The sequence below is a fragment of the Mycteria americana genome, chromosome 19, assembly GCF_035582795.1.
Source record: "Mycteria americana isolate JAX WOST 10 ecotype Jacksonville Zoo and Gardens chromosome 19, USCA_MyAme_1.0, whole genome shotgun sequence".
In the NCBI taxonomy this organism is placed as follows: domain Eukaryota; kingdom Metazoa; phylum Chordata; class Aves; order Ciconiiformes; family Ciconiidae; genus Mycteria; species Mycteria americana.
The window spans coordinates 4,521,711-4,542,386 of NC_134383.1; the positions used below are offsets into that span (position 1 = coordinate 4,521,711).

Below are 20,676 nucleotides of genomic sequence, written 5' to 3' on the forward strand. Positions count from 1 at the left end.
TGCTGAAAACTGTTTTGGAATCGGCATGAAATAAAAGCCGCTGAGGCCACTGCTGGCAATAATTCCCTTTTTAGGCGGAAAGCGGCTTCGCCCTGCAGCCCCTCGCCCAGCCCGGGCGCTACCACGCTCTCCGCGGAGGGGGGGGGGGCGCGCTCCCCCCGCCGCCCTGGCGCTTGGTAGGTGCGGCGCGGCGTCCGCCAGTGCAGCCATGGCGACGGGGCGGCGGGTCGGGCTGGGGCGGAGGGAGGCCTTGGGGCGGAGCGGGGACCGGCGAGGGCGAGGGGACGGCGGTGAGGGGGTTGCCGTGAAGGGAGTCGGGGTGAGGGGATCTGGGGGCGAGGCGAGGCCTCGGGGGGGGACGCGCGCCTGGCCTGGCTTTTCTCAGGGGGCTGTAGGCCTGCCTTCAGGCCGGAGAGGGGCTCCCGGGACGGGGCTTCCAGGCAGGGCCTCACCTCCCTCGCTGGACGCGCTGCGGGGGCTGCTCACGGAGAGGCAGTTTCCAGCGGAAACTTCCTTGCCGGTGCCAGGCTTTCCTCTGCGGGCTGCAGGGTGTGCGCCGCCTCCCAGCAGCGATCGGCGGCGGGAACAGCGTTTGCAGGCGTCCACCCGGGTGTGCAAGGCCTCCCGGAGGGTAACCTTGCGTGTGACAAGCAGTGCTAACCCTGAAAAATTAGAAATTATATATTGCATTTCCATATCTTGGCAGTCGCCCACGTACTAAAGTGAAACTCACTATGTGCCTTTAAACTGATTGTTCGCGCTGCATGCACTGTAACTGGCTAATGGAGGGTTCTTCACAAAACACTGCCTTTTTCCTTCCTCCCAGGCACTTTATCTTGTAAGTATCTGGCGGTGCAAACAGCTTACGAACATTTAAATGCGATCAAATGAAAAGAAACTATTTTTCTAATTTAAGAAGTGTTCTAGTTCTTTTCACTGTGTTCTCTGTCACACGCTTTCTTGCTGATAGCTTACATGTCAAGACGATATAAAGTTGAATAAAGAGAACATAACAAAATTTCTTTTACCTCTCAGAAGTTAACAGATGAAATTTTGTAGCTTTGTCTTAGCTTAATTTTCTTTTTCATAAGCTGTTTGTACATGATTAGCTTTGTTACCACTAATAGTTTAAGGTAGATTTCATAGTAGTAAGTCATGCATTTGCAGTATAGGGACCTTGGTATTACCTACTTAAAGGAAAATCAGTGTAACGGATGAGAGTAAAGAATTGTTTTAACTGTAGAAGATCAAATTCTGAGCCCAAGCCAATGATACTACCCACAATTCCAGCTTTTAACAAATATAATCATTATCGTAGAGTGAACAACCTTTTTATGTTTACTCTCATGTTTTCCAAATACAGGACTGGTGTATACCATCAGTGCAAAACACGGAATGAATCCTTCACGTACGAAGTATATTTCGGTTTCTTCTCCACACACTTGCAACATGAGTAAAAAACATTTTCCCCAAAGCATACTCATGCAACCAGATTTTCATCCTGCAAACTGGAAAGGGCCGTCTGTAAACGAAGGGGGCTTTGCCTCAAGTCCGCATGACTCCCAAGAGTCTGATTCTGAAAGCCTTGTTCAGGAGAGTCAGTATCAGTTAGAACTCCAGCAGCGGATTCGTGAAAATGAAGAGCTGGTAGGACTGTATTCTGATGAGTTGGAGAATGACAGCTTAGAAGAAGATAGCTTGGAGGAGATGAGTTTAAAAGAACAAGAAGGAGCTGAGTATGACACAAATCGGTATACAAATGGAATACAAAAGAAGGATGGTAATGGAAGGTAAGGCATAGGATTGTAGTAGATGAGTAGAATAGTTCTGACGCTTTAAAACCTTATGCTCCTCAGAATATAAGTTTCATATTCAAGACCAATTTATATTGCCAAAGTGCTATTAGGAGCACCTAAGGACTTAGTTGCACACAAAGATGTACTGTTTCATCTTACCCACATTCATAATTATTATGCCCATTTCTCCAGCATAGCTTTAACTGTTTATTAGCTGAAACACCAGGGTAGGAGGGGAAGGTGGAAAAGAAAACATCCCTCACAGACCTGTATAGGCTCCCCACGTACTGGCTCTAGACAATGGATACAGGGGCGAACGCTACATGCCTATTTAGGTGCCTCTAAAACAGGCAGGCAAGAAGGTGGAAGTGGTGAACTGATATATGCTAGCCGCTACATTACTGGGTAAGCTAACGGGGGAGCATTTAACTACAGTTTCTTCTGGTAAAGGCCTATTAAATGTAGATCCCCTCTTATTCCTGTCTACGTGACCCAGAACTGCAGTCAGCAGAAGGAGTCCCATAACTGTAATGGGCTGTGGACCAGGCACTACAATATTTAGTAGTACGTGCTGGCTATATCTCAAATAGGCAACCACTACTGTCAGACCTTCAGATCTGAGATCATGGGCTAGAGGGTTTCTGGAGCTGGGCTGTGAGAAAGAACCAGAGAGAAAACAAGGACCAGTACCAACACATCCTCTTTTCGTTCCTTACAGAAAGACCTGTGCTGAGCAAACCAGGCCACTTCCTGTAAGAAAACTCAGAGGCAAAAATTGGTGGGTTGAATAAATGCAGTTTTGTCCTTATAGCTGTATAAATCTAAAATTAAAATTTCCAGGGTTACTGTCACCTTTAAACATTCTTTAGAAAGTGTTAACTTGGTACATAAAATAAAATTTAATTTGCTGTCATATGCATAAAAGGTTTAACACTGTATAAATTGGGAATAATTCTCAAGTTTAAAGGGATTAAATTAAACCTGAAGTAATAATAATGTGCAGTTTCAATTTAATTGTCTACTTAAAATAAAATGGCAAACAAATGAAGGCTAAATGATTAATAGCATGCTTTTATTCACCTCCTCAACAGGCAAAATGGCCAGTTATTGAATATTTTATTGTGAGTGCAAATGATGTTAATTGTACTAGAAACATGCTCTAATTTTTAGTAATTTTTTGACTGAATACTATGCTGAATGTGAGGCTCTTCATTAAATGGAAATTTGATTTTATTTTGTTTGAACTTAGCCTAGTAAGTACTCAAATACAGTCCATTAACCGGAGCAAATATCACAGCATATACATATGAAACCCCCTCTCTACATCCATTACTAACCTCAGAACTTGAAGAGGAAATGCTGCATCTGTTGTCTACATACAACACTTTTGTTGATGAGTACAGAGTCCATCTAACCTTTATATCAAGTTGGGGGGAGGAATAAAAGGTGCACTTTTTGTCTGCAGATGATTAGAGATGAAGGAGCTCTTCACACTCATTTTGTTCCTGTGCGGTGACCTGGCCTGCATAAATACAATTGAGCTGCTGTGCACACATTTCAGCACAATGGAACTCTTTAGCATTATACTCTGTTATTTGAATCATTGCAATTATATCACATATTTCTGTACTCATTTCAAAATATGGTCACCTATTTCTGTTTACCTGTGGTGTATGACAACTAGGAATAATAAAGTTTTCACCGATGTAAATCGTGTAATCTCTAGTATACAGGATACCATGGTACCAGTGCTTACCTGAAATGAAAAGCATTGCTAGAGAAACAGATTATTTTATTTTTAGGAGCCACTTGAAATATAGGCATAGGCATGTAACTAATTTAGAAAGGCTGAATAAATTATTTATGGAAATGTTAATATCATTAACTATGCCACGGTTTGGAGAATCCAGCAGATCAGTAGATTTCTTTTAACAGGGGCTGAAGAGTCAACCAGGTTTCAGTGCCTATAAATGTCACTTTGAAAGGCTCACCGTTTGTCAGTGTCCAAGGACTATACTGCAGGTCCAGTTAAGAAAAAGCAGTGTTAAAAGCTTTTCTCTCCCACGCTCCTTACTCCTGCCACTGCCTGCACATCTCCTGGAAGCCGATTTGTATGTATTTGGCTCCTGCAGTTGGTTTTCCTCCTGTTGGATCAGACTGTAAATCATAAACAGAATCAGTTGTGGTTTTTTTAAGGCAGACCATCTTTGTTTGCTTTATGACAAATGTAGTTCAGAGCAATGATTTGGACACATGTTAAAAAAAAAAGCCAAACCCACAAACCTTTCTGATTTATGTTTTTCTACTCTTATCTCAATTACAAACTGTTTTTTAATGAGAAGTTACTTTAAGTCTTTTATAGAGAGTTTTTTTATTGAAACATCATGATGTTTCATAGGAATGTGAAGAGAGAATGCAGGTACAGAGCTGTAGGCTGTTCTTGCTCAGACAGTCAGTTCTACTGACATTTGAGAGAGGGATTTTACCAGGAATATCACTTTTCTTTCACACAGCAGAGTCTTTGAAGAATGAGCAACACATACAGTCTTTTGTGTAGGCTACATCATTTTAAAGGAAACAACAGAAGCAGTATGTTATAATAATTTCATCTTTTAGTTGATTCTAATAGTGCTTATGATTTCTATGCTAAATTTAGGATAAAGACTTTATTCTACTGTGATCTGAATGTTAGGCCAATTTATCATTCACTGATAATGAAAATTAAAAATGAAGAGGAGGTCCTGCCTAAATTTTCTACTAAAAAAGTTTGATAACACTGTTCCAATCACAGTCCCACAAATGGCCGTACTGTATGCACTGATACAATCCAGTTGACCATATTTGCCGGACATTTGTTTGCTCAAATTGCGCGCTGAAATAATATAGAATTTATACAATTTATATATCAATAATTTCATGTTTCTTTTTTAAATAGGAAACAACAGTCTGTGGACAAATATTTCAGCCTAAGGTACAATCCTAACTGGAAGAAAACAAAAGAAGTAGCAGAATTTTCTGAGGCAGAAAAAGCAGGTCAACTTTCTGGAGAAAGCAGCGTGGACTTCTCGCAAGATTCATTTTACCTCCATTCCAATGGCTTCCCAGAAGAAAAGAATCAACAAGAGGCAAAGTCACAAGATTCATTCTCGGAGTTTGATACAGAACTACTAAGCTTTCATGAACCAAGTGCCGTGGTCAGCAACGAACCTCTTAGGCTACATACCAAAGGGAAGGAAACTGCAGATGGCTGTCATTTCAAAGATAGTCCCAGTACATATGGCAGTGCTTTTTCTCTTCAGATTCAAGAAGATCGACCACAAAGAGCAAAAACAGACTTTGTGGAAAAAAATAAACGGACTTTAGGATTACGTTCAGAGAAGATGAATTCCTATCTTCAATTGCACAATAAAAAGCAGGAAGTTCTTCAAGAGCAGGTAAGTAACTTTTACATGTTTTCTAATTGGTATAAACTGAGGACTGTCTAGTGTTAAAATGGAGTAGCTGCATGATAGGTTTGCAGAGGAGGTAAGTAGATTTACAATCTATCATGCAACTGATAACTTATGATCTTGTTCACCCTTTATGGAATAATTGGCAAGTCCTCAGTTACTTACAACCCCAGTGATGGCCTTGGTACAAGCCTAGTTAAGCTACATATATTCTTGGCCATGAAGCATGTCTGCGTGGTCACAGAGGTGGTCTCTCACTAGTCTTTAATCTTGATGCAAAAGAAATGCTCTCTTCCTTCCTATGGGATCTACTCCTATTGCACCTTATCAGTTGCTGCCTCTAATTTTTCTCTGCTTGGCCTACATGAATTTGGTAATGATTATCTCTGCTAATAGCATATTCCCAGTTTTGCTCAATGCGACAAATGCAAATTGCTTCTAATAGCAGAACACTCACAATTTTTTAACTGCAGTAGGAAACCTTGATGTTACCATTTGGCTTAAAAAGCTGTATTAGTGTTTTTCCACCTGCATTGACCTTAACAAAAAAGTATATGTGAAGTTACAATTGAGTTTGAGAACCAGAAAACATATTGTGGTCACACTGCTTTCAAGGGTCATGTATGCTCTTGCTTGTCACTGTCATTTAGGGTCATACATGTAGGAATATCCAAGAAATATGTGTCGGATTTGGGTGGTCAGACAACCCTTTCCCCCTACTTCCTTTTTCAGCCAGACCAAACCTTATATTTGAAATCAGTCAGCAGAGTCATGTACAACAGTTGGACTTGAAGGACCTAGCTTTCTTATGCTTGACTGAAAAATGTCAGGCAACTTGTATTAAGGATTAAGTGGAAATGTAACTACAGTTCCTAATGAACGATTATACATGAGTTTGTTGCTTTTACTTGCTACTTCTTATGCATAATGGGAAGGTGGGAGTCATTGAACCGCTCCACGAGTTGTAGCATAGGAAATTCTTAACTTGCAAAACTACAGAGACTTTCTGCTTCAAGTGACACATTTTCCAAGGCTAATGAACAGATGACACAACACTAGAGGGCATCTGCTGACTACATTACAATGAGTGTAACGGTGGACAAGCTTTTTTCTAGCAGAGCTATTAAGAGCACTTGTTTTTTTCAGTTATAATTTGGTTGATGGTAAAAATAATTAGTGTAGATTGATACTAATTAAAGCTGTGTTGATATGATTATGTTTACTATTTGGGGAATTCTGAAAATGTTTCATATGTAAGTATTGGAGCCAGGGTTCAGGACTTCATTGTGTAGACACTATCCAAAGATACGTAATAGAAAAAAAAAAATCTGTTAAAATCAGGGCTGTGTTCTAAGATGACCTTGCTGAAGTAGCCATGGGGACAGCAGAGCTGTGACATAGCAGGAGCCAGGCAGCATGTGTGTAGAAAGGTGTGTTTTTTCCCTCGACAAGTTGATACAGCCACAACAGCATCACCACCTACTGTCAGCTAGCTTTGTATTTGCTGCGGATAGGCACAGGAAGAAGTACTTACCTCTCTTACTCTTAATCGAGACATCCATTGCTCCATCTTGTTGGAGGGGGTGAAAGAAGGCCTGACGGAAGCATCTTGTTGACCAGAGCTGACCCATGAGCCAACTTTGGTCACCTCACCTGGAAAACTGTATCAAAAGTGCAAAAACACCAAGAATGCGAAGAAGCAAACAAGCCACGTGTCTTCTGCTGGAATGATCAAACAGGTTCTGAACACGGTTCTTTCCTCAACTGGATTGTTTTGAGCTTTGCAGGATGTTGAAGCTGTTTTTATTGATACAGTCACTGTTGGCTGTCGGGTACTGTGGTAGGAAATAGTGTTTACATTGAAGTAAGTACTTGGCGTACAGGTTTTTTCAACTGACAAAACAATAGGTAAAATATTTGCAGCCTCATTCTTGCAAGATTTACAGCTGTTATCTCTGTGCATACAGACAGCAGGCTGTAGGTACCAAAACATACCATAAATGTGTGTCGATCTGTATATTTACTAATTTATATAGCATTTTATAAAGCATCAAGTTCTTTGCAGTGTTGCCTGATTCTTTAAGAACCTGATGATGAGTTTCTTTGAGAGAGAGGGAGAGAAAGAGAGAGAAGTAGTGGCCCAATCTAGCTCAGCTGTACTCAATATGAGTTGCTTTCCTACCTACAAGCCCCTTACTTCAAAGCAAGGAACATAATGTACAATTTTTTAATGGCTCTAGACCAAGGCACTCAGACTCTCTGTGCACTGCGCCTTACCTCAGTGTAAACACCTAATCAAGATTGCCTGCGCTTCAACAATAGCAGCCGAATGCAATTCGAGAACCACAAGCCTTTGAAGTCCTCACTGCAAAGGCCGGTTTTCTAGTCTGGGATAATGACATGCCATGATTGCTGTCTTTGTTGTATCTTTTCAGTAGAGAAGCAATTATGGGCCTCAATTTAACAGAATAGGCATTACACAGCTTATGATGCTCAAAATGCAATTTCATTTGATCATTTTCTCAATTTGATTGGTATTAATAGAATAGTTCACAAAAAATGCTGGCAGAGGTTGTGTCCTGTTCCTCTTTCAAAGAGATAATGTAGAAGTATGCTTTACCTGCCCAGTAAACTATCAATACAGTGAGTCAGTTGGTTCCACCAAAAACATCTTACTGACTGCAAAGCTGTATCTATCCACAGTTCAGGAAACCTGTGTGGTAACTTTTAATTTGTGAACTTTTCTAGTCACAATGGATAGAATCTGCATCGCCATTTGGAGCAATGAGATCACCTGAAAACTCAGCAATAGACCCTATCTACCTTTTCCTAGTTGTCCTAATCTCTCACCCCCAAAGATGAGAGGCTCAGCTCCCCAGAATAATTTAACACTTCCTTCATACTGATTTCACCGTTACGATTTTCGGTTAATAATTCTCTTGGTCACAAATATCTTCTCCATGCAAGTTCTCCTGTGTTAGCCAGTGTCACTCTTCAGTGGTGCATAGGTACTTCTACCACAAGCATGAGTCCGGCACATAGTTAGCTGTAGTCTCTTTTCGGTGAGACTGCCTAACTACACACTTAATTGAGGTGACACCTGCTATAGTACTTAGCAGGATAGTTTGGGACAACACAAGTATAAACAAAAAATAAAAAAGCATTGTTTTTTGTGAAGTTGTATAGATTGGAAAAAAAGTTTGATGCTTCAAGAAAAAAATTAATTCTTGCCATATTTATGACGGTATCTCTTGGCTTCAAAATCTGTAGTGCCAGCAGGCACCCTCAAAAAATTCCTCAAATTTGATTTCCAGCCATCGTGCTACCACGACTGTGGCCACGTGAAGATGTTCTTCTTGTTTGTGGGCTTGCTATTTTGCACAAGCCGTTTGGTATTGCTGCCAGGCTATGTGTATTAGATGTTTTATTTCTGCAGCTACTCCTTGTACTTTTCTACGAGTATTACTATGTTTTGCCATCTTTTTCCGCATTGACTCTATTGTTCAAGAGCTTGCTATGGTGTGTGTCATCCATCAATACCTTGGTACACTGGCTGATTGCTTGGGCAATGATGATTGCCTAGTTGCTTTTCTGTTATTAGGTACATCCACTGGCTCTCATAAACAGAGAAGCCCAGACATTTGAGAGTTACAAGTAGGTTTCTGTGCTGCATACTTCCTGCAATTTTCTTTTCCTCTCTTCTTCTTAAAAGTAGAAGGAATACTCCCTACTCCCACACCACTGTTAATTGGGGGTTTGCTTCCTTTTTCATTTTCTCTTTTAGCTGTTCATTTTCTTGTTATCTATTATATAATGCCTAACTTTAGCATTTTAGCTTTAAATGCAAAGCTAAATTATTAGGAGGCAAATTATTTCTCATTCTTTCCCCAATCCTTTCCTCAATTCTTTTAAATCCTTTCATCTGGCTGGGCTGTGGACATAAACGTTCTTGGTTTTTAGGTTACAGATCCTAAAACTGTTCGTGAGGAACCAGTTCAGAGTGTCCTACCATTCCAGACTGTGAAAATGGAGCCTGAAGACAAATGGTACCTGAAGGCACAGCAACTCAAGGTTCCCTTTCGATAGAACATAATAATTGAAATATATGTGTAAAAGCATTGAAGTTTGAATATTTAAAGCTGTAATCTCATTACTTTTAAAGTACCAATTACTGACAATAAATCCTTAGATATGTGTCAGTAGATAATCACCAAAATTTGATGCATATGCTTCTTTATATACTGAATGATTTTAAATCAAAATAGATCCCAAATCCAAAAAAAATGCTGAGCTCAAAGAATCTTATCTATTTAGGACATTATTTGGTTGATAATAATGTAAAAGTGCAAACTAGTACATGGTCATGTTTGATGGTTCATGAGGATTCTGAGCTAGAACTTAACTACTGTTGCATTACTTGTCCCCTAAAATCCCCGTGAACATCAAGGGGTTACCATAAAACAGAAAACATTACATGGAGAAAAAGTTGCACTGACCTCCTCCGTACACGTAAGTCTAGAGAACTGTTTTATGCTGGCCTGTCAAACCAATGCAATGGGATAATATTTGGAGCAATAAAAGAGAGAAGGTTATCATGCCTGATGAAAAACCAAGAACTTCAGAACCAGAACTTCAAGCCAGCTGGAATTATTATTGGCAAACCTAGTTACTCTCTTTGTATTACAAGTATTGGAAGTAATTCAGGCAGACTGTTTAAATTCCCCGCTGTTCATTTAAGACTGGAAGCTGCACTTCTGTAAAGGACAAACAAGATCTTATGCTGCTGTTCATTGTGAGAGATGTGCTTTATGTATGGAATTTCAGAATGAAGGAGGTATTTTACAGGGCTGCTCATTCCGTTTAAATGGGAAAACATTGGCCTGGTCCCAGTTTGGCAGCAGTTCATGCTTTCCACCAGTGGCACAGTATGCCAGAACATTAATCGTTACAGCAGAGGTCGAGCTAACAAATCATCATCTTGGCACCAGGAGTCAGGATTCCCCAGTGCTAAAGCTTCGCCAAAACATTCTGCTCTATATGTGGATTTAATACCTACCATTAAGTAGTTATTCTGAGTGCATATGCTATGTAGTGATTGCAAGTGTTGCTAACAAAAGAACCCTAGAGAGACAGGAGGATGAAAAGGAGGATTTTAGCGCTGACAAAGATTAAATGGACTGAGAATGGATTTGTATATTCCCTAGAAGGAAAGCCATGTCTTTCCTCAGAATGGGCAACACCTGATGCTGTAATTGGAAAGTGATAAATTTTAAATAAACTCCAGATCTAGAGTATGTCAGTTTAGCTCAAGACAGTAGTCCTGGTGTGCTTAAATGCTTAAATTGTTTCTTATTATTTTGGATAATGTTTTGCAGGATACAGGGCAGGGAGGAGTGCTTAGTTTAGAAATGAAATAATTTAAATCATTGACATCAGTCTGTTTCTACTGTGGACCAGTCTAATAGTGTGTACATAGCCATCTTTTCCTGAAATTTAGTACAGTTTACTTTCATTAGAAGATAAAAACCAAGAACTGATTTGATATTTGAAACATTTTCCCCAGATGGTTGACAGTGAGCTACCACTTGTCTACAGGATTAGAAACAAGTAGTCCTGTGCATTTAAGGGCACCTGGTTTTGCATCTCATTCAGATAAAACTCCCTCATTCCATATTTACCACAGCATCATTTATTAGATATGGTCTGCATCTGTAAGGAACCATTTTATAGTGTTCTGCTTCAGAATTTGTCTCAGGCCATTAAGCAAAGTTTTCATGCAGTGTTATGCATTGTCTCTGCAGTATCTGAATAGCATCTGTGCTTCTGTCTTGGCTAGGGGTTCCTACATATTTTAATTTTGGATTAAGTCTAGCCAGGTCATCACCTGGTCTAGCCTCGAGCATAATTTACTGAGTCAGGGTTAGATACAAGCAGCACGGAGTGATTTTGATGGGTCTAATCAAACTTGTGCAAACTGGCCTAACTCATTATCAGTAGGTTAAAGAACCGTTATCATAGTCGTGAAGGACCAACACCATACCTAGGTCTCTTTAAGGGCGCTTCTACCAGGACATGTTTTGTTAATTCAAAAACCCCAAACCCGAAGCCTTACAAAGGACACAGAGAAAGACTGTTCTTCATACCATACTAGACTCCAGGATGCAGATGCTTTTCCTTTTACACTTCACTCTCTGCTAAGAGCTCACTTTTAAAACTGATTTCCATCGCGATACTCATCCAGCCATATAAAACATTGCTATAACCCTTTTCTAGTTGTGAGTGTACATTAAACAGGGGTGACTGGCTCCATACATCCCTGCTTTTTAAAGGGACAGATTATTATGCACTCCAGCCTGTTCAGGCCTGTTCAAGGCACCACATCAACACATGTTCAAAGTTCAGTACGTGTTCCGAACTCAGCTTCATTGTAACCTGCACAGCTGTTTAAGGGCTGTCTAAAATAAGAATGTTGTCCTGAATTAGAATCATAGAATATGATGTAATCTAGTCAAAACATCAGTTAATCAGTTAATTTGTAGAATTCTAAGAAATAGCTACGTGAAAGGCATTGTGACAGGCAAACTTACCCATACACTTGTATATTGTTGATCTTAATGAACATTTAAAATAGCAACCACTGAAATTGACCCCACTTTTGATAACTTGTTTTAGGATCACCAAAATAAGTCCTCCCAGAGAAATAAAATAAAATCCAACCAGAGTCTCAAAGGGAGAGCTTTCCCAAGGAATGATAGCCAACAACCACCAGGAAGACCAGCAGAACCAAAGTCTTGGCGCCACAGGCACCACCAAATATCAGAATTTCAGACTGCTCCCATGCAGGCAGTGGAGCAAGACTACAGCAGCGCACTGCAGAAATGGCTGTATCCAACTCCTTCTGTTGGCCCTGACACTAATACAGCAGCAAATTCAGATACTGGCTTAAATAATGTCCCAAATTCAAGATATTTTGTTAATGAGGATTTTACCACATCTACCTATCCTTTTCATCCAACATTACATAAATTTAACCCAGCAGAGGTTATATCTCCAGCATGTAGCAGCAAGGAGAACAAGAAATATCAGCACGATTCTCCAAACGAACTTCCACATGACCAGCAACATTTATACAACCACGTCACTGTGCAGCTTTTTGCAAGAGATAACAGTACCAATGGTCAAGCACATCCAAATCAGAGGAATATTTCATCTACTTTTAATGCCAATTTTCAAGAATTGGTGAAGGATCAAGTATCACTTCAGGATTGCAAAAAACACATTTATGCGGATAAAAGGTATCAGAACTATGCTATCAGTAGTTTATGGTAAGGATGTAAGTGTTGAAACAGTATTATCATAACACTATGATGCCAAGAAAAAATAGACATGGACAAGAAAATGTTTTAAAATCCAAAGTATAAAATTATTTTGCTACAAAGCTGCCACTATAGATTACTACTAACTTAAGATTCATTATAACTATTGATTTTTAAATGTGGTATTGGAAAAGGACAGTTCTATACTCCAGGCTCTCTTGCACATAGAATTTTCCACAATTGAAAGTTTCCTTCTGAAAGGCTAGAAGGTGAAGTTTAAAAAATAGGTGGCAAAGAGGACTGTGCATAAACTAAGTCTACTGCTAGCTGCATAGAGTTATATCAAAACTTGCCTTGCAGGGTGAATATCCAGAGTCATTCCAGTGCCAGTTCTGGCTCGCTACATATGGGGAAGGGCATGAAAATCCTTAGTTACGTAAAATTTCACCTGCCTTGATAAAAATGAAGGTTTCGTTTCACATAGACAATTAATTCTTTCAGTACTCAGCAGGCCCGATCCAAAGCCATTTAAAGGCGGTTTTCATTGGCTTAAGCTAGCTTTGCATCAGGCTGAAAGTTTCCCCATCTATAATTTTTCCATTTATTTTAAACATACACTTGGGTGCAAGCAAAGTCAGTCATTGTGAAATACCCGTCTTTCCATCTTCATGTTCCCAGTATATTCTGTGAGCAGGGATCACTCCATGTACAGATTGCTTGTTGAGCTATCTGCTATATACAAATAAAGATTCTTGGTTTTCCCCCTCTTTCTTTTTTGAGGCCTTCTCAATCTTCTGTTCACAGTTCACCAACAGCCCCTTGTACAACCTCCCAAATTACACAAACGATGGAGCGGCATCATCAAGAAATCACTCATTTGACAGAAGCTCAGTTAGCTGACAGGCTGTTGTTCAGCCTACTTCCACCTATAATCCCACAGGTAGAAAGTGGTTCAGGGGTAGATCCAGAGAACAGTGAAGGAAATCAAGTGAAAATAAGCCGAAGCAACTCAGAAGGATATCTCATGCAAATGGAAAAGCAAAAACAGCCTAAAGTAAGCAAGAAGGTAAGCAAATAGATGTGGATTGGATGGCTTTACATTTCTGTTTCCCCTTCTGATTAATATTTTTTTTAATAATCCAAAGATCTGCACAAAAGGAAAAAAAAAGGAATGGGGACTGAGAAATATTTCATTGCTGCAGAGAGCACACTGACACACTGACTTGTCCAGAGCATTAAAAACCAAGGAACAAAGGTGGAAACAGACACTAAAATCATTTTAGTTTAAAGAGCAAGGCAGTTCACTACCACCTCTCCCTATGTCACTTTCAGGCTTGATTAGCTCTAAGAACATACAGAGCAGTGTTTGTCCTTTAAGTTATCCAGTGATAAAATGATTTAGAATAAAGCTATTTGTATAAAGCAGCAGGTAGCCAGGCCTCAGATCTGAGCAAGTCATTATCCTGGTCATGCTCATTTGCTATCCGACTCAAATCTCTTGGTTTCCAAGGGAATCAAACTGAACAACAACAAACTTAGAGGATTTGTAAAGCTAACGGCATAAACATTATTACAAGTCTCCTGATGATCCCATTTTGGTCCTTATTAAAACTTGGCTCTTTTTGTCTTTTCTGTGTGTCCAGTTTCATACTGTTACCAGTTAACACAGATGCAGTGGAACAGCATAGAGATATCCCTGCGTGTCCATGACAAATTAAATGTTTAAGAAGTTAGCTCCAAGTCTCAGGGCAGACAAACTAAGCTGGAATAATTACTCATGTGTTTCATCTAGGAGGCAGTTTGTGTATTGCTGCTTGAATGCCTCTAAGAAGAATTAGCTGGATTATGATAGTAACTGAAGGGCAGATTTCCTTCCCTTTCTGTTCCCCTGAGTTCAAACCATTGTTTCTGTCCTGTATTTTCACTAGCTTTCTCATGCTTCGTATGTGAGGAATGCCACAGAGAATAAGACTGTTTATGTCTCACAGAAAAATCCAACTTTTCCTAATAAACAAATGCAGTCATATCACATGAAGTGACAAAACCCTGATTTTGTGGTAGACAGCTAAATGATTAACTCTTCACAGGACCTTAAATTAAAAGTTAAGTGTAAGTATATCACAAAAGAATAGGGATAACTGACACAAAGAGACATCAAATAGAAAATTCAGTGCATAGAATTAGTTTATCTGCAATTGAGTTTAACTTGAACATACCCTTTGAAGAAATGCACATTTTATTTGCATATAGAAATTTCTTGGTGTTTCTGCATTATTCTGTGATTGAAATTACTACAGAGCTGATCATAATGAGTTTCGACTGACAAGTTTTTAAAACATAGTCCACTTCTAAAAATTCATCTAGTGTTCTTGAAAGAGATGAAAAAGATTCTGGAAGTACTGGGATCTTTGCAGTAATGTCTTGAAGTATTGAAATGGCATCACCCATCACTCATCTTCTGTCTTCCCTATATACTTGTAAAGCTTTTGCTGTGCTGCAAAGCATGTATTTTTCAACTGTCTGTGAACAATTTTCCGTTGCAGTTTTGAGAACAAAGAAAGGTTACTATTACTAATAACATTTGCCTTATTTTTTTACCACCAAAATCAGGTACTTTTATCTGCTTCTCTTATACCAGGTTCTTTCGAGTTTCATTCTAATAACAGTCAAATGGGTCACTTTAAGCTGTTTAAAAATAAAGCTCACAAAAGATCATTTTTGACTGAGAAAGTATTGCATTGTGATTTGGATGATTGGCAATTATCCACCTAGATTCAAAGGAAATACAGTGTAATTTGACTTGTGCAATTAACTCAATCTTTTTGGTCGCTTACAATCCTTAAAATGAGACATGCCAGAGGTAAGACTGAGACTGCAAATTGAATCCTGCTCTTATGGTGGGTGTCTACTACAAGACTTGCTTTAATTATGCTCTCCATGAAATCATATACAGGAAAATCTGCCACTGCTGTTTGTTTTTCAGCCATGTAGCTCAAAAGCCTACATAAATCTGAATGTGAAGCTTGGAGGCCTTGGACCTGACTATGAAGCAATCAAAGAGAAAGTAAGCGGTCCCTGTTATATGATCTGCTTTTCAGTTGTGCAAAGTGAACTTAGGCAGGGGAGAATGGCAAAGAAATCACTGCTGAGAAGCAGCTTATGTTTTGTCTGGTACTTCATGTCCTTGACTCTAGGTCTAGCTTGAGATCCTAAGCGGAGATTCAAATAGAAGGAAAGACAACTGTATTGTGGATAATTTTAACCCTCTAATTTTGTAGTTCCAGAAACAGGGGTGGTTCACAGAATTCAACAAGGCTAATTGCACACCAGTAAATTACACACTCATGTGACTGAGTTGCATTGTCATTCCCAGTGTAGAAGGTTTGCCTAACCTTCAAAGTGAAAGTAAAAGAAGAAGTTGTATAAACACAAGAAGAAAATAGCTGGATGCGCATTACCCTGCTGAAATGGAGACAGATTGTTCAGAACAAGTATCTGAACAATTGGTGTCGTTTGACCTGTTCTCTGCTGATAATGGGGGTCTGGTAGCAGCTGTATATCTAAGGTGCTGCAGGCTCCATCCTGCATGCTTTGAGACCCTATTACTCTGACAACAGGTGCTGTATATGGCATTCTTTATAGAAACATTGTAGGACAGCCCGAAGGAAAAATGATAAAATGATCATCCCTTTGGAGTCATTGAGAAGCCCCTGTATTTTCTTCCTCCTTGCCATAAATGAAACAGATTAGAGATCTGAAATGGGAATGGACAGAGTGATGCATAGCCCAGGACTCTGTGTGTTTTTAACACCATCATAACACTTCTGGAACCTGGCATGCCACTGAGGTGTCACTGCATTGAAAGGAGATAATTGACATTGGCTGATAACAGGGGCAAGGTAGAGCATACTGCTGAATTTGAGCATAATGAATTGCTGGAAATATAAAGACACAAAATATCAGTTAAGTAAATGAAGTATGTCGTTCAGGGCCTTAAAAGTAAGTACAGAGTCATTGCAAAAGCTGATAGAAATTAGCACAGCCATTTTAGAACTGAACAGATATATTGAAACGTTCAGAATAAAGATGCATCTGTCACATTTCTGTTGAGCTCTATCCTCAATACAGTCCAAGAAAAAGCTCTTAAAAATGAAGAGTGACTTAAAAAGCTGTGCCATTTATCAGGATTTCCTGTTGTGTTCTGCTGAGGAATGATCAATAGCATAGCCAGGTTAAACAGCAACAGAGGTGTAAATGGAAGACTCCAGTGGAAAAAGTGTTTCATTGATGGACCCACCGAGTCATTTAATTAACCATACACTTTTTTCCTTTTGTCAGAAAGAGAAGTTAAAGCAACAAAAGGAATATGCAAAGCAAATTAAGGAACACAATATGAAAAGCATTGCTTCAGTTCAGAGGTTACCTGTAAAACCCCAGGTCATATCTTCAGTGTCAAGACAAAAGGTAAGGACAGAGTCCCTTTAAAATGCATGCAGGGAGAGATTCTGGACTTTGCACAAAGGAAAAGAAAAGCATAAACTTAACTCACAGTAGGCTAAAATAGTTTCTCCATTTTGATTTTCCTTTTAACAACTCTAAGGACTTCTGCTCTCATAGGATCCTGGCAAGTGCTCATCTGTGCACCTGTTCTGTAAATGGCTGTAGATGTACGCCCAGAGTTGCTGATTTCTTTGCCAACAGCAGTCTTCAGTCCATGCATCTGCCTTGCTCTTCATGAGAGCGTACCAAGTGGAAACGGAGCAGTACTCCATCCAAGCTACCAGCACTCAACTTGCCTTAAACAGCTAGTGATGTTTTCCCGTGGAAAGGGTGGGAATAAAGGAGAGGTGGGACCCCCCTAGGAACGTTACCCAGTACAGCACATGCTCTGCTTCACATCAGTGGTAGAGGCGACACTACTGCAGAGTGCACTTTTTTAATGCACCACAGATATCCTCTTGTTAGTCTATTATCCACCTGCCTGTCGGTCTTGCTCACAAACTCTTTTCACTTCAGTTGCATAGCTACAGTAATTGGTCTTATTTTTCAAGCCCATACAACATCACTTTAGTCTTCACTGGCCTTCAAAAAGAGCCCAAATGAGCAACAACTGTCTACATAACAGTGGCATACATAAACAAACAAAAGGAGCACCTTTTCCCTATTGCAGGAAGCAAGAAAGCTCTGGAAATAGCATATATTCTATCCAATCAGTTCTGCAGGAGCTCACCTGCCTGGTGCTGAAAGCACACTAACAGGTATTTCTTCAAGGTGATGAATGAGAACTGTATGCTTCAGGAAAAAAATTGTGGAGTTTAATATCAGTTGAATTCCTCAGTTACTTACATTTATTTCCAAACCTCACATAAACCACAAAGAGATGAAACTGCATTATTTGGATGTCCAAAGGGCTTTGGATTCCTTCAGAAGACTTCCTAGACACTCTTTCACCAAGAACGTGAGATAATGCAACTTCGACTTGAGACATAACAGGTGTTTCCAAATACATGCGACTGAAACACAGACACCAAAAAATGTCCCAGGTTAAACCAGAGCTCTCTCAGTTTCAGGATTTCTGTAATACTGTTTCCATCCCCTCTGCAAGATAGCCTTCCAGGTTCCATACGTCATTCCGTACTATTTGACGCTCTTACAGGTATCTGCTTCGCATTCCTCTTTCAGCATGGCCCTGCTCAGCTTCAGTGAGGCATGTCAAATCTAGAACAACAGCTTTAAGGGTTGGCATGTCTAGTACCATCCTCACTTGTTCAGAAATCTTTTCTTGTTCAGAACTGTCTTAGCTTTGAAATTAACCAAAAAGGAATTTGGCAAGGGATTATATTAAATCAGGTTCCAGAGAATTCAAAACAACTCCCTAGACTTCATTTCAAAATTTGCTTTAACATTGTAGGCCTTTCAATACATCAATTCCTTAGAATTTGTCATAGGAGCAGTCAATTTCCATCCTTGTCATACTAACCTGCAGAACTCCCTGCTATAAGATGTGACTGAGGACAAGAACTTAATGAAACTGAAAAAAAAAAGGTTTATAAACTGAATAGACTTGTGTTGCTTTTTCTTTTTTAAAGAAAAAACACTGCTTCAGTATTTAAGGTGGCCTGCAGTGGTAAGTGTCAGAAAGCAAATCTCCTTGAGGTGGGTTATTTTGCCCACTGCAGAGGTTTCTTGCAGTTGCCACTGAAGCGTCTAGTATTGAACACTGTCAGAAACAAGATCAGGAATTAGGAGAACTATTAATTTCACTCAACATAGAAGCACCTAAATTCTCTTGGAAATATTGGTCAGGTTTTCTCTTAATCAGCTACCCCAATTTTCATGTTTTTAGGCGCTGGAATATGCTAAGAAGATTCCTAGACCAAAGACTTTCACGGCAAGACAATCAGATGAAGAGGTGAAAGAGGGAAGAGTTCTGCCACAGACTTTAAATGGAGACAGCTTACCTCAAATTGCATCCTTGGAAACTTTGCAAAATAGACACGAGAAGGAGAAGCAAGTTGTAGCTGCTTTCAGAACCCTTCATATCTTATAAGTATTTTGAAATTATTAGGGGTATCTTCAAGGCAAAAATGTCTGAACTATTTAATTATGAGCTATGACCATCACATATTGATTTACCATTCCATCGAAATATAAAGTGGCTTAAGTTTAATAATTGTTAAATTTTAGAATCAGTTCTACTATACCTAATTTTTAAAAAATGTAAACAGTTGCATATGTCGCATTTTAAATATGGTCATCTCTGTTGTTATTTTTCTTTGAAATCATCTGATCTAGCAGTTGCGTCTTTCAGACTAATCAGCTGTTGGCTTGTCACAGCTGGATCATTTTTAGACATGTCAAACATATGAGCATATCTGCAAAACATTAAAAATAAACATCAGTTTCATTTGATGATCTTAATACCAGCAATGTTTCTCTTTTTGAAGTGCAGAGGAGACTTTGGCAGACTGTCCAGAAATAAAGCCAAAAATAATCCATTGCTGGCAAGAAAGAGAACAAAAATGTGCACCAAACATAGCAGTTGGTAATGATACAATACTAATTATTCAAATGTTACTCTGTTATCTGTTAGTGAATAGTTGTCACATCAAGACCAAAATTTTGAAGCTTCATCTGGGACAAGAACATTCAAAACAAGTACTGGCTGATCATGCAGACAATCTGTTATTAGCCAGAAGCAGTTGGAAAATATATTGAGTAACTAAGGATAATTGAGAGCTACATATTTGAGAGGAAACAGCTTTTAACAGATTAAATCTATAAAAATAACAACAAACAGATGGGTTTCTTACGATGGTTCCGTTTCTTTAACTTAGTAAATTATGAATTAAGTCAACATATGAAACGTGATTAGAAAACACAGCAAGGGAATTTTGAAGAAAACACACTAAAATCTCTTAGAAAATAGGCTAGTTAAAAAAAAAAAACCCCACAACCTTGTGATGATGGGTTTTTATCCATGGGTTTTATGGCACTTCATCCAATTTATTAGGTCCCCTTTTGTATGGGAGGAGAGAGAGAATTAGTCTTTGGGCAAAAAAAAGGGTTCAAGTCTCCTTGAAGGAGGCTAACAATGGAAAGGTAAGGTGGGGAATAAAAGAGAGAATATCTTTGAAATGGATTTCTCATTTTCTAGATGCACCTTTTGTTAAAGGTAAAGATAGACATGTGTAAGCCTTAACACATTTCTGGGTTGACATTTCATTGGCTGGATGTCTCACAGGAAAGATAATTTTCCAGTGGGCGTACAATGAAGTCAAGGCATTGGAGGTGTGACATATATTTCTGGAAAAGTCCTATACCTTTCATTTTATAGAGACCTGGGTGAGTTTGACCTAGATCCTACAGTCCTCAGGATGCCTCAGTCCTCCTGAAAGTGGGTTAGTTGCTGAAATACACCCTGCAGGATCTCCGGTCAGGCTCCCAACCTAATATGGGAAAAACTGATCACCATACTGCATCTCTCCGTCACGGAAAAAGGACACGTCCCTTTCTTTAAAGCCCTCCTGACCCACCTGAGAGATAGGAAGCTCTCCACCCTGTCAGTTGCTTCCCACCACACGTGCTGAATTAGCCTGTTGGACTTCGCAGGCG

At 39.5% G+C, this 20,676-nt stretch overlaps 1 protein-coding gene across 4 annotated transcripts; it reads left to right on the top strand.

The window, feature by feature from the left end:
* Window positions 1-329: 329 nt before the first annotated feature.
* JHY (junctional cadherin complex regulator) lies at window positions 330-19,538 on the top strand. 4 transcript variants are annotated; one of them, XR_012778420.1, is made up of 10 exons: window positions 330-838; window positions 1,364-1,790; window positions 2,515-2,574; window positions 4,732-5,230; window positions 9,206-9,316; window positions 11,918-12,540; window positions 13,342-13,627; window positions 15,545-15,632; window positions 16,906-17,025; window positions 18,908-19,044. XR_012778420.1 is itself a non-coding variant. In XM_075521289.1 (10 exons), exons 2-10 carry the CDS (start codon window positions 1,396-1,398, stop codon window positions 19,109-19,111), a joined length of 2,385 nt encoding a protein of 794 aa, XP_075377404.1. In that variant the 5' UTR covers window positions 330-838; window positions 1,364-1,395; the 3' UTR covers window positions 19,112-19,538. The 4 variants fall into 4 exon arrangements, 3 of the variants coding, with proteins under 3 accessions (XP_075377404.1, XP_075377405.1, XP_075377407.1); XM_075521289.1 differs by having other exon boundaries at window positions 15,545-15,625; window positions 16,900-17,025; window positions 18,908-19,538; XM_075521290.1 differs by having other exon boundaries at window positions 13,366-13,627; window positions 15,545-15,625; window positions 16,900-17,025; window positions 18,908-19,538.
* Window positions 19,539-20,676: the final 1,138 nt, after the last annotated feature.